The sequence below is a fragment of the Arvicanthis niloticus genome, chromosome 3 (genome assembly GCF_011762505.2).
Source record: "Arvicanthis niloticus isolate mArvNil1 chromosome 3, mArvNil1.pat.X, whole genome shotgun sequence".
In the NCBI taxonomy this organism is placed as follows: Eukaryota; Metazoa; Chordata; class Mammalia; order Rodentia; family Muridae; genus Arvicanthis; species Arvicanthis niloticus.
In genome coordinates, this window is record NC_047660.1 from 138264995 (window position 1) to 138278537 (window position 13543).

Here is a 13543-nt window from a genome sequence, read left to right on the forward strand (position 1 = left end):
TCCACTGATAGATAACCTCAGGAGAGGCAGAGATTCCTTGGGCCCTGGGCAAGCTGGCTTGCTGGCCCAGAGGAGCCAGTGAGCTCTGGGTTCAGTGAGAGGCCTTGGTAAACAAAGAAAAGTGCAGAGTGAGTACGTCACTGTACATCAACTTTGGACTTACATACACTGGAGAGTAGTGCAAGGAGGCAGTACGTGCTGGACATTCTTCTTGAGAGGCCGAGGCAGAAGAATTGCCACAAGTTCCAAGCCAGCCTGCTTCATAGTGAGACCTTGTCTCAAAATTCCAAATGAGTCAGGTGTGGTAGAGCAGGCCTGATACTCAGTACTTGGAAGGATCAGGAATTCAAGTTCATCCTTGAGTCCTGAGAGTATAAGGCCCGCCTGGAGTACATGAAACCCTGCCTAAACATGTTTTTAAAAGGTAAAATAAAATGCTCTTTGGACAAATGATTCTTTAAAAAAAAAAATGAGAGAAATGCCTGGTGTCATGGTGCACCCATTCAGGGACCCCGGCAGGTGGCAAAGCTCTGCCAGTTCCAGGCCAGCCTGATATACATAGCCAGACCCTTCTATTGATGCTGAGCCCTGGTTTCAGCAGAGGATGAGAGAGGAAGAGGCAGATCTGAGTTCTGGTTGATTCCACTCTGAAGTACCTGGGTGTGACAGCCCCCGTGCACCCCTCCCACTCCCTCCACAGGCCTCCATACTCGAAGCTCTGGCTCTCTTCTGCTTCCCCACTTCTAGACCAGGTCTCTGCTGCAAGGCTTTCCTGGAACCCCTGTCCGTCCTGCACCCGACTCCCCAGTAACTCATTAACTCCAGGGACCTTGACCCTGCACTGTCCACATGGCCTGTGACACCAGCTTCTTCCCTGAGCCCCGTGTGCATGCTTGCAGCACCCAGTTGACAGAGGAGGAGGGGGCTAGGGCAGAGTCCAGCCCCCGCAGCCTCAGTCTGGTCTCCAGAGATCGTGAAATGCACCAGACAAACAGAACACTCAGGTAAGTGCCTCACACACCGCTCCCTTCTCTGCCTTCTTCCCTCCACTTGCTCTCTCCTGTTTGTTTTTTTTGAGACATTTTCATTGCTCCTAATCCTGGGAGGCCAGGTGTGAAGGCTATGCAGGTCATTCCCCTGCCCTCCACCCCAGCTCCCTTGTTCTCATTCATGCACGAGTCCTGTGAGGACACTGGGCCCCAAAAGGGTACCCTCATGTTTACCTTGTTCCTTAACCCTCATCCTCAGAGCCCCTTTGCCGCCCGTAGAGGACTAGGGTGTGCTCGTCTTTGGCGTGGGAGGCTTATCACTACGTACTTCAGCACGTACAACTGCACAGGTCCCCGAGTCTCCTCTTGACTGGGCCTTGGCACAAAGCCTCAGGAATCTGTTTTTGAGACTCTGCCTGCTGCTGCCCTAGCCAGGCTTGGCTCCACCTCCCACCAGCTTCTTCATGCCTCCTCCCCAGCCTGTGGTGCTTCTGCTGGCTGGCTGGGCTATTTGTGTGTCTGGGTTGCAGCTGGTTTCTCTTCCTTACAGTGGAAGCCTTCACCTGGGCCTCTCTCCTCTTTCCTCTACCTGCTGCCACCATGCCTCTGCACTTGCTCTGTAAGACATTCCTGGGTATCCTCAGGGGAGGGCAGAGAGGAGAGCCATCTTGAAGAGCTAATTCTAAGGGGGTCTCTAAGAGACCATGCTGAGGCTGTTGCTGGACCTTCATGACCACGTCTATCCATTCCACATAGACAGGACTGCACTTTCTAGCCCAGGCTAGCCTCAAACCCTAGTTAACTCTCCCGTCTCAGTTTTCTGAATGTTGGGAGTTTACAGGCTTGAACCATTACACCTGGCAGCCATTGGTTTTACTGGGTGGCCTCAGGTACTTGGCATTCATTAACCCACACTGATTGTGTGTCTATAGGTGTGATGGCCATAGGCCAGCCTTGCCTGCTGTTCCTCAGGTGCCATCCATTTTAGCGCTGAGGCAGTGTGATCTCAAGGGCCTGGGCCGCAGGAAGTAGGCTAGGCTGGCTGAGCAGCCGGGAGGAGGGAATCTGCCTCCTCCGTCTCCTCAGTGCCAGGATTACAAGGCACATACAGATCTTTATGGAGGTTAGGATCTGCACTCCGGTCCCGGTACGACATGGCAAGCATTTAACCATTCCTACCGCCCGGTGGCACCCTTTTCAGGGGACACGGGTTCACCACGGCCTTTCCTTTTACCTTCCAGACTTCCGTGGCTGGGTCAGTTCCTGTGTTACTCTTATCCTGGGTCTGGCGACTTGAAAGGTCTTTAAGGGTTAGGATGGGGTGGGGACTTGTTCATGCCGCCCCCAGCAGCACAGGGCTTGGCTTCAGCACAGCAGGTGGTCCCCCCTCACTGGGAATTCTGCTTTTTCTTTATTTTTTAATGATCAAGGTTTTATGACCCCCCAGGCTCTCCAGAGCAATAGGATGACGGGCACGTGCCACCACATGGACTGAGAATTCAGGGTTCGAGATCATAAATGCAGCCTGCCTTAAACGCTCAGAACCCTCAAAGTCAAGAAATTTAAGAAATGAAAGAGACTGGTCCTTATTGTACCACAAGAGGCAAAGTGCTCCCTGGCGAGGACAGGGCTGTGGTGCAGGGAGAAGGGCATCTTTTCTGAAAGGCTCCTTGGGGATCCACTTCCTGGGTGCCTTGTCAGCAGCATCCCCTCGGACTCCCTGCACACTTGGGGACAAGTATAGGGGTGCGAGGTGCAGAAGGTCTGAGGGTGGCTCGCTGGACACAGGGAAGTCACAACAGCTCCCGGCCACTGGCTGTCTTGTTAACTTTGGACAGGCCTTCCCGAAACCCAGAGTCTGTCATCCTGGGAGAGGGCACACAGCAGAAACAAGGTCTAGCAGATGAATGGAAGCAGACCCTGTCCAGGAGCCACTTTAGCCCCACCTCCTCCCATTCCATCCTTCCCTTCCCCACCTCCAGGCCCGGTCCAGTGGTTAGTATATCAGTCTCATCCCTGCTGTCAAGCCTGACTAGCTCCCACCACTCCAGAGCTGTCCAGTTCTGACCCAGCTTGCCTCTGAGGCTCCACAGACATAGTTGCTACAGCCTATGTCTAATCCCAATTAGTCATAGAGTACTGTGCCAGTAGTCTAATCCCATCTCTATGGTGACTGCAGACCTGCCCATCCTGCAAGCTGCCCACCAACCCCCATCCCTGTAGATCACCTAGATCCTAAGCCTCTCCTCCGCAGCCTACATCAGAGCCAGCTCTGTCCCACTCCTGGGCATCTCCAAGTACCACCTGGACCAGTATTAGAGCCACTCATACCCTACCTTTATCCCCTTTTGGCCCCACTACCCAAGTCCTGCCTAGCTGCACCCCCAGAAGCAGCCTAGGCCTAGCCCATCCTGCCTTATGGCCCAGGGCTCTGGGTCAGCTCCAGACACCTTGGTCCCGCCACGCCCCCAGCTTTGCTCACACTTGCTCCATCTGCACGTCTTCCTCATCTTCCTGCGGCAGCTGCAGGTACGGGTTGTCCCCAGCCGGCTGGAACTTGTAGCCAGTGAGCACGAAGAAGGCCAGTGTGGAACTCTCCACCAAGAGCTGAGGGCCGGGGCATGGGGTTAGGTGGGGCTTCCTGGTCACCCACCCTCCCAAAGATACACACCCTCCTGGGGACTCCCCTACCGGGGACCCCACCTTGCTCACCTGGTACAGCCACTGCCATTGGAAGGGCACCGCCACTTGTAGCAGGATGGCGATGATTCGTGTAAAGTAGATATAGCAGATGACCTGGAGGCACGAAGTTGGCCGGGAGAGGGGGAGGTATGGGCACAAGGACAGAGGTCGGGTCAAGGTTTGGGCAGAGGGAGTGGGGCGGGACTCAGTCCTGTGGGAAGGCAGGACTCCTACCATGATGTAGTAATGTCGGAACAGCTTCAGCTTGGCCAGGTTCACTGCCACTGTGGGTGGGCACAGAGTGGGGTGAGGGGGGATAACTAAAACTGGCAGGAGGGGAGGCAGTGGAGAAGGGGACAGGGCCTGGGGAGCAGCTCCAGGGCAATGGGATGAACAGTAGCAAAAGTAACTGAGAAGTATGTGTGGGTGGCTGGATGACTGGGCACAGAGGAGTGAGACGCGCACAGCCACGTAGTCAGTGGACCCCAGCACTGGTGTCAGACAGAAAGCAGGGATGGGACAAAGTCCAGGAGGGGGTCCTCACCCTTCCCATCAGTGCCGGATGCATCCTGCAGATGCCGGATGGACCTGGAACAGGTGGAGGAGTATGGGAACTGATCAGTATTGACCCCGTCCAGTGTACAGGAGTCTTCTGTTGGGTAGGGTAAGGGCCTCAGTGGGACTGGCAGGCAGCTCCCCAGCCAGGTGAGAGTGCAGGGTCTCAGTGGGTGGAGGGGCAGGCCCGGGTCCTCACCAGACCACTGGGAAGAGGATGGCACCACAGCAGATGAGATCCACCATGAACAAGATCTCCTTCCAGAGTCCATAGTCGCTCGCACCCTCCTCACGGGACTCGATGACAATGTATGCTACATTAGCCAGGACCTGTGGGGATGGAGGGTGCCAGGTCATCCCCACCACCTCGGACTTCCCTTCCTGTACTCCACCCGAACATTCTCTGAATCTCTCCCTCCATGTCTCCATTGTCTCCTGAGCCGCCCACTGAACCCCCACCCCCCACCCCAATACCTGCAGGGGAATCACAATCCCAAAAATCTTCTTCTCCTTGTCGGACAGCATATACTTCACAAAGGCCCAGCCCGAGCCGATCAAGGCAATGGTGATGAAGAGAAGGGCGCCCTTCAGCCTGGGAGACCAGGGGTTCTGATGATGAGGTGGGGACCCACACCTCCCTGCCTGCCTCCCCCACCCGTGTGCAGAGCCGGGTGGGCGACTCACAGGTGTGTGATATAGTGCATGACGGCGAGGCCTTCGATGGGGTGGCCCTGGCTGTTGATGAAGTAGTAGTTGATCTGGAGGCAGGCAGATGCATGAGCAGTCAGAGAGGAGGATGGGTGCGGGGGGCTGAGGGGGGGCAGTTACGAACACAGATGATAATTATGGAACAAGCAGGTGATTGCGGGTGGGGTGGGATGAATGTTACAGTCAGTTACCACGGGCTCCCTCCACCCAAGAGACAGGTTAGGTGGGGGGGGATGGTCAGACAACAGGGTGGACAGTCAGCAGGGACTGGGCCAATGGATGTTCCTGGAGGGTGGGCGGTGAGAGCTGGGCTGAGTGGATGAGAAGTGAAATGGACAAGGCGCACAGGCGGACAGATGTCCCATCTCACCATCCCACCCTTGTGTCGTCACTGGGCCCCGTGTGCTCACGCTGTGGAAGAGTAGGGAGACACTCTTGGTGAACGCCAGGGCTGCCATGAGCCAGTGGATCTTAAAGACACTGTATCTGCAGAGGGGGAGGGGGGGAGAGCGTTCGCTACGGTCCACATGTGAGGCCCTCAGAGGAGAGGGAAGGTGAGGGTGGGGTGGAAAGGGGCTTTACGTGTTCTTGCAGAGCACGGACACCCAGAAGATGCCTGCAGCCAGGAAGCAGGCAGACATGATCAGGTAGAGTTTGAAGAGGGGGATTTCAGCCGCTGACAAGAAGCCTTCTGGATTCTTCTCTCGGATCATGACCTGTAGAGGGGGGTTGACGATGCAGGTGGGTGGCCTTGCCCCTGTAGCTAGCTCTAGCTTTGCATTTCAGAAAGTTCCAGTCTCTAGTTCTCCTACTTTCTGGCTAGAGCCTCAGTTGGTCCTGTCTCTCAAATGGGTACACAGCCTTAAACTGGAAGCCAGAGGACTGGCACTGGGACCCCAGAAGAACCAACACCCAAGGATAACCCAGTGTCAAGGGAGTATTTGCATAGGGCCTCCCACATTTCCAGAAGGCTCAGAACAGCTCAGCACTGCATACAGGGATACAGAGCTGTTACATGATGCTGATTAGGAGACACCAGGAGAAAAGTGATCCACAGTAATCCAATGCCCATTGTGACTGGATCATTCAGGGCATATTTTGTGATCTGTCTGTGTGGAGGCCAAGGACAGCTTCAGGTGGCACCTTGAGACACATGTCTTTTAGACAGGAAGGAACTGACTCCTGCAACTTGCCCTCTGACCTCCACATGCACTGCACAAACACTCACATTCAAAATAAATGCACAACAGGTCTCTAGGTCGTTCCTGACATCTGACAATGCACGTGGCTGTGGAAGCAGCGCTGTTGCTAAGGTGTTTGCCTTGCAAGTATGAGGAGCAGAGTTCAGATCCCCAGAACCGATGGAAAAAAGCCAGAGATGGTGGCATTTGCTTGAAATCCCAACAGGAAGCAGAGACAGGAGGATCCCTCCCCTTGCTAGCTAGCCTGGCAGAATCTGTGAGCTTCAAGCTAGTCAGAGACCCTGTTGCAAAAAGCAAGGTGAACTGAGTGTGGTGTCACACTCCTTTAATCCCAGCACTCTGGGCAGAGGCAGGTGGGGCTCTATAAATGCAAGTCTAACCTGGCCTACACAGTGAGCTCTGGGCCAGTCTGGGCTACAAAGCGAGGCCCTGTGTCAAACCAAACCAAACCAAACCAAACTAAACCAAACCAAACAAAACCAGTATGGACAGCATCCTTAGGAATACCACTTGGCTGACTAATTTCTGTATGTACATAATGCAAGCTCACCTGCACATATGCACACACACACACACACACACACACACACACACACACACACACTTCTGTACACATCTAGAATAGATACAATTTTGTCTTCCCTTAAATACTCTCAATCAGAGGAGGGGTGGACACCCTAGCTTGCATGTCCCACAAAAGCCCAATGTAGGACTTTATGCAGGTCATCCAGGGGCTGGCAAGATGGCTCAATGGGTAAAGAAGCTTGCTGCCAAACATGATGACCTGAGTTCCCTGGGACCCACACGGTGAAAGAGACAACTTAGTCCTGAGCGTTGTCCTCCGACCTCCACACATGTGCTGTGATGGCTCCTCCCTTCCCCCCAGTAAATAAAGTGTGATTAGAAAACAAAGATTAGCATAGAATGGAAACCAAGCTGCTCAGCTGCCTGTGCTACACTTGTCCCGATGCTCACAGTCAGGTCGAACGGCTGCTCCTGGCCTGCTTTGGCGTTTTGACAGTTGTGGAAGTTGAGGCTGTACTGGCCTTCCTCAGCCCTGGAGCCGATCACGATGTGAAACTGGTCATGGGGAGAAGAGGGTGTCAGTCTGGAGGGTTCCTTAGCCATGGCCCAGTTCAGGAGAGGTGGGGACATGAAGCAGGGCAGATACTCACACTAAAGTTGTACGAGTCATTGAGGTGGCCCAGCCCCAACACCAGATCCTTTTCCTTCTCACTGGGGTCCTGTGGGGGTGGCTGTCTTTGTGGCTGTCCCTCAGATGAGTGCCTGTGTCCCCCTGAAACCTGGGGCACTGTAGGCTTTGCCTGATCCTCCTTGACTGCAGACATCTCTGTAGGAGATGGGTGAATGACTGTCAAAAGACAAATGCGCAGAAAATTCAGCCTACGTCCAGAGAAGCTCTGGTGGAGGCCATGCAGGAAGAGCTGTGGAGGGCAAGTGAGCTCCCTGCAACGGCCCACTGTCTTGCATGGCTGCCACGAGGGGGCTCTGGTGAGGCACAGCCCCAGAGACTTCGTCCCAGGATTGCTTCTTGCTACTGAGGTGTTGCTTCATGTTTGTCATTGCCATACTCCTCACACACTTGGTGTGAGTGGACACCAGGAGACCCCTCACTGCCTACAGCCTGGTGTGATCACTTCTGGGTGATAGCCCACCTACTGGGTAAATTTCCCATAGATCAACGTGAAGATCAACTTTCATGAATTAATGCTGTTTAGATGAATAATGACGTCATATAGAATTCCTGACTTGATTCAAATAACTTTAGGAAGAAAGTTGAAGGAGCTAGCTTTTGTTTTACTAGAAAGATGTAATAAAATTAGAAGAATTAAGAATAGAATGTGCCCCCTCCTCACAGAATAAAGGCTACATAATATGGAACACGATGAGCTTTCATAATTACACTAAAAAGAGAAATAGGCTTGGGACGGATTTGTGATTAAGGAAAAACACTCACTCTAGGTGAGGGCCACAGATGAAGCCACAGGTGTGCACTGTGATAAGGCAAGGCCATGTGAACTGTTGCTTTGAACGTATAATGAGCTCACAGACTAAACACTGCTTTAAACCCACTATATCCTTCTGTAAGTGTCTTTTGTGTAACATTTTATCTATGAGGTAGTTTTTTCTACTTAGAGAGCTGTGTGTCTAAAAATGCTATAAAAAATTGAAAGCAATTATAAAGTCTTGGTGTAGCCTTTTCTGCTTCATTCAGTGTGTGTGTGTGTGTGTGTGTGTGTGTGTGTGTGTGTGTACGCACATGCACATGACTTTTCTTTCCCTTTTTCTCTGACTCATGTTAACTAACTCTGAGCCTCTGGCCCGCTCAGCAAGAGGTCTGTGAGCCAGAGTGTAGAGGCCAAGTAGTTAAGTTTCTTTCCTTAATTCCCTGCTGCTATCAGCAGGGGTTAAACTGCCGGAGGTCATACCCCAATCACTGATGCCACACCTGGCCGCCTGCCTTGGTTTAATTCACCCAGTATTGTTAAAGCTGGTCTCTGGCACAGCTCTGCGGGCCACCTGGACTTACCTCCGTTGTCCTTCGGGGTGCCTGCTGGGTCTGGCTTCGGGGGACTTGCCTGGGAGGGAGCTTCAGGGAGGAGGCCAGGGGAGATGAACAATTTCTGCTCCCCATATTTTCGGACTTGGACCCTGGGGTGAAGGGAGGAATCAGTAAGGGGAGGGTCAAGTATATGGTCAGGTATAGGATATGTGTGGGTGCCCTCCTTTTTTTTTTTTTTTTTTTTTCCGAGACAGGGTTTCTCTGTGTAGCCCTGGCTGTCCTGGAACTCACTCTGTAGACCAGGCTGGCCACGAACTCAGAAATCTGCCTGCCTCTGCCTCCCAAGTGCTGGGATTAAAGGCATGTGCCACCACCACCCGGCTTATGGATGCCCTCCTTAAGGGACTGGTTCATCTCTCAGAGCCACTGGTCACCAAATCTCAGCACCTGGCCATTGCCAGTCACAGTAGCTCACACAGTCATGGTTCCTTGTAATAGCAACTGTCAGTTCATCGGGGGTGGGCCATTTATGAACCAAATTGAAAGACCATGGTCTACAGAGAGAAGGCTTGTGAGTCAAGATATTTTTAAGGCTGAGGCAGGAGGACTGTCAGCCTGGGCTACAGGGTGCACTCAAGGCCCAACCTGGTAAAACTTATTGAGATCCTGTCTTAAAAAGTACACAGAGGGCTGGGGGTTCTCAGGAGTAGAGCCTCTACCCTGAATCCCCCAGTGAGGGGCTGGGATTGTGGCTCAGGGATGAAGGCTCCCTGCCTCCCTTGACCCCTCCAACTAGAATCCCCTACTGAGAGGATGGTGGTGTGGTTGAGATATAGTACTTGCCTACAGTTTGTAAGGCAGTGGGTTCAATTTCCAGCAGTAAGCATGTACACGCACGCACGCACGCACGCACGCACGCACGCACGCACGCACAAAATGTACCATGTAGCAAGTGACTGGCTTTCTTTCTAGGGCTGCCCCGCCCCAACTCACTGCAGGTCCTTGATATTGATGAGGAACAGGACCAGGAAGTTGCTGCTGTTTCTGTCCAGAGGGCATTCATTGGAGTTTCGGCTCTGGGTAATGGATGGAGGGGACCTGGGTTACAACCACCCATAGCCTTGTTCAGTGTGCTTCCCCATCCACCCGTGGCCCCTCCTTGGCTGTAGTCATAATATGGAGAAGACAGGCCCCGACACCACACCCATTCTCCCTCTTCCCCTCTGATGCTCTCCACTCACCGAGTAAGAGCGAACATTGCCAGATCGAACTCTGCTCAAGCTGAACCCCACCTGATGGAAAAGAGAAAAAGTGAAGGGCTCCCAAACTATCCTCGGCAGCAGAAGAAACGTAGCCTATTTCTGTTCTGCTTTGAGACAGGGACTAGCCAGGTAGCCCTGCGTGGTAAGGACTCACCATATTGTCCACCTTGGGGTTGAACTTCTACGCTTGCAGCAACCCTACTTCTACCTCAGCATGTAGCACCACTACCGGTTCATCTCACAGGTACTGAACACCCACTATGTGCTATCACAGGTACTGAACACCCACTATGTGCTAGCTTCTCAGTGTCCTGCCCCATCCTGGACCCACAATGCTCATGTGGAGTGCATTTCCTGATTGGCTTTACCCAATCAGGTTGTGATATGTGCTGGGCAGAGCAGAGCATGCTTGCAATTTCAAGGGCTATGGACTTGAGGCAGAAGGGGCTTGATTTTGACGCTAACTATATGAGACTCTGTCATAACACAAACTGTCAGAGAGAGGCTGCCTGCCAGGTACAGGAGTGCATGCCTTTTAATCCCAGCACTCGGCTACTGGATCTGTGAGTTCAAGGTCTCTGGTCTACATAGTGAGTTCTAAGACCCTGCCTTGAACATTACCTCTCTGCCAAACGAACAAACAAACAAACAAACAAGGCCACTACCCATGGGTCATTTACATCACACCTCTTCACCCAAAGCTTAGGGAACACTGCTGAGGAGGAAGAGGAAAGGGACACTGTAAAGGCAGAGGGTGAGGAGGGCCAGAGGGAAACAGTGTCTTCTGAACACAGCAGACTGTTACTTATGGACTCACAGCAGCTATGGATGCCCCCTTGCCCCCAGATTGAGTCAGTCAGCATTCCAGCATGGAGGAAAGAGGGGTGCTTGAACCCCTACACCTAGCTAAGGAGCTGTGGACAGCTGATGGATGTTGACCGAGGGAGGGAGGGTGTGGCCCCAGATGAAAACAAAAAAAAAAAAAAAAAAAAAAAAAAAAAAAAAAAAAAAAAACACAGGCCTTTGATCCCAGCACTTGGGTGAAAGAGGCTAGCAGAGCTCTGAGCCTGTGGCCAGCCTGGTCTACACAGAGTTCCTGGTTATCTGGGGCTACATAGTGAGGCCATGTCTTTTTTTAAAAAAAAAAAAAAAAATGACATGAGATCGGGCGGAGTTTGGGAAGGTGGGAATGGATCTTGGAGGAGTTAGGGGGAAAAGCGAGTATAATTCAAATGCATTTTATACATATGTACTGGCTGGCTAACTTCTGATCCTTCTCATCAGCCAGCAGGGACACTAAGATGACTAATCTGTACCCCCCAAACCCAGACTGCATGAGATGCTCTATTGATTAAGTGACAGGTGGGGAAACTGAGGCTCAAGAATGCTGTGGGACTTGCCACAGATCACATTGATGAGGGACCGAGCTAGGATGAAACTCCAGACCTTGTGTACTGAGCCCTCCCATGAGCCCCCCTCACTTTTGGTGACTTCTCTTTTGTCTCCTGGAGGCTGAGTCGGAGTAAGCTCAGCTCTACTTCCAGGGAACCATTGGTGTAGAATCCGAAGTTGTTCAGCTGAATGTCAGCTCGCTTCTCCCCCTGCAGGAAACCAAAGAGACAGTGGCAGTAAGAGCACTCTCCCCACCAAGTTCAACCTCACTGTGTGTTTCCCTGAGAGTCTCTATAAAGCCTTCCTGGGTACAGCGTATTGGTGCTGGTGACATTTTCCTACTTCAGTTCCAGGCAGCTACAGGGTGGGTTTGGGTGTCCAGGGGGGTGAGACCCTGGCAACCCCATGACAGGCCCCTGAGAGAGTGGGCTACAAATGCTGGTGTGAATAGCTTCGACTTCCTGGAAAAGTTTTCGATTCTATCTGGGCTAAAATTTTAAAGTAGTCTCCCGCCAGCCTACCTGCCCCCCCCCCCCCAAGTGAATTCCAGGAAGATCCTACCAGGTACCCCTTCCTCCCAGAAGGTCCTATGGTAGTTACCAAGGTTCCCCCGAAATTTAAAGCGCCAGGGGTCAGGGGTCCCGGGAGATGAAGCCCTGCCCCCTAAGCCAGGCTAACCCATTACGAGCACCGGGAGGGGGGACCCCGGGACGAGACCACTAGAGGCCTGCAGTGGGGGGTGCGGCTGCTCCATCCACCGGCAGAGCTATGGGGGAAGACAGAGAGACCAAGCCTGCGGGGCTCACTGTGAGAGTCAGACGGTGAATACGGCCTGAGCAGCCGTTCAGCATCAGCACCAGCAGCGATAAGTATCCCCATCCGCAATGCGTTGGGCTCTCGCCGCTGAGCCCCCTCCTCTCGCTCACAGCCATCTCTGGGGCTGCGACTGCCCCCGAACACAGACTCTGACGCTTGATAGGGGCCGCCCACTTTTCAGCCAATAGTCGCACGACGTGGTCGAGTCACCCAATTATCAACGGTGATCCTTTTGATTGTCAGACGATTTCTCAAATGGGCGTGCTTATCCTTTTCAGCCCCCCTTTCATACTCTCCAATCGCTAAGCAGATTGTCCCGGATGTAGTTTGAGGAACAGGACGATTCACCAGTGATCCAGGAACCCATATTTCGTCCCTTAAAGCGGAATTCCTTCAGCAACTCTTAACGGTCCAAGACTACATTACCCACAAAGTAGAGGGAGCAGAGCTGTGCAACGACGCATACATAAACTACATTTCCCAGTATTCCCAAGGACGCACTTCCTCTCCCATTCCTCTCTTCCCCGTACTTAGCTCCCGGCCAGAAGTGGAGTTTTTAGTAAACGTAAGCGTCTGTGAGCTTCCCTTGTTTCAACTTGGCTGGGCCATCGAGAATCCTAAAATTCTTCACCCTATGCTGACCTCTAATCCTAGGCTGAATGCCATTGTAGGTCCCACCTACTCCGCCCCAGGCTTAACCTCCTTGCAGCAGCTGAATCCCTACTTCAACCTGAAACACTGACTTCTCCATGTTCCTCCCCGACCCCATTTTACACACTGGTTCCTCAACTCCTACTTTGTCCTTAGATCTGGAAGAGTCCCAGCTGCTGGACCCTACTTGTAGCTTTCAACTCTTAATTACATTGCTGACCCTGTCGCGAAGCTTCCCACCCCAGTCTGATACCTTTTTTGTCACTGGGCCTCTGACTCCTCCCTCCTCCACCATCCCTCTACCCCACTTTACATCTCGGAGCTTAACCCACAAACCACCAGCAGGTGGGGCCAAGGCCTACCAGAGTCTCAGTTCCAGCATGGGCTCCAGGGCCTCTTTCCCAAGAGTGTTTTGACACTTCTGCAGCGGAGGAGAAAGCACCTAGAGCCGGGCAGAGTGGGGGTGGGAGCCACCAGGGCCTCTTCCCTTTTATCCTGGAGCCCCAAGGGGATTTACAAGGTGTGAACGGACTTTTATGATTGGGAGGACCTGAACTCCTAAGCCCCAGGGTCCCAGAGTCTAAAGGGGCGGGGGAGATACTTAGGTATCTCTAGGGACAGTAGTGATTGGGTCTTACTTATTGAGTGAGGCTGGAAAACGCGTAGTCAAGTGCAAACGCGAGGTGCGGTGCGTGCATGCCCCCCCCTTCGTGTTTGTGTGTGTGTGAGTGTTTGTGAGTGTGTGCGCGTAGCTCAGAACGG

At 52.9% G+C, this 13543-nt stretch overlaps 1 protein-coding gene across 2 annotated transcripts; it reads right to left on the minus strand.

The window, feature by feature from the left end:
- Positions 1-2377: 2377 nt before the first annotated feature.
- Positions 2378-12312, minus strand: Gpr108 (G protein-coupled receptor 108). Of its 2 annotated transcripts, none has more exons than XM_034498476.2 (17): positions 12121-12312; positions 11404-11523; positions 9902-9952; positions 9654-9736; positions 8688-8809; positions 7312-7487; positions 7112-7216; positions 5517-5650; positions 5345-5420; positions 4911-4984; positions 4701-4818; positions 4426-4556; positions 4216-4259; positions 3906-3955; positions 3702-3785; positions 3472-3596; positions 2378-2855 (listed from the first exon to the last, which is right to left on the minus strand). In XM_034498476.2, the coding sequence occupies exons 1-17, from the start codon at positions 12244-12246 to the stop codon at positions 2783-2785; spliced, it is 1692 nt and encodes a 563-aa protein (XP_034354367.1). In that variant the 5' UTR covers positions 12247-12312; the 3' UTR covers positions 2378-2782. The 2 variants fall into 2 exon arrangements, with proteins under 2 accessions (XP_034354367.1, XP_034354366.1); XM_034498475.2 differs by having other exon boundaries at positions 7312-7508.
- Positions 12313-13543: the final 1231 nt, after the last annotated feature.

What these genes read in the sequence shown, in the direction of transcription:
- Gpr108 (XM_034498475.2), bottom strand. Translation starts at nt 12,246, where the DNA reads ATGGCTGTGAGCGAGAGGAGGGGGCTCAGCGGCGAGAGCCCAACGCAT. An exon ending in AGCAGCCGTTCGACCTGACT is followed by an intron (nt 5,651 to 7,111) that starts GTGAGCATCGGG and finishes CCCCCTCTACAG; the next exon opens with GTCATGATCCGAGAGAAGAA. An exon ending in AATGGCAGTGGCTGTACCAG is followed by an intron (nt 3,597 to 3,701) that starts GTGAGCAAGGTG and finishes CCCGGCCCTCAG; the next exon opens with CTCTTGGTGGAGAGTTCCAC.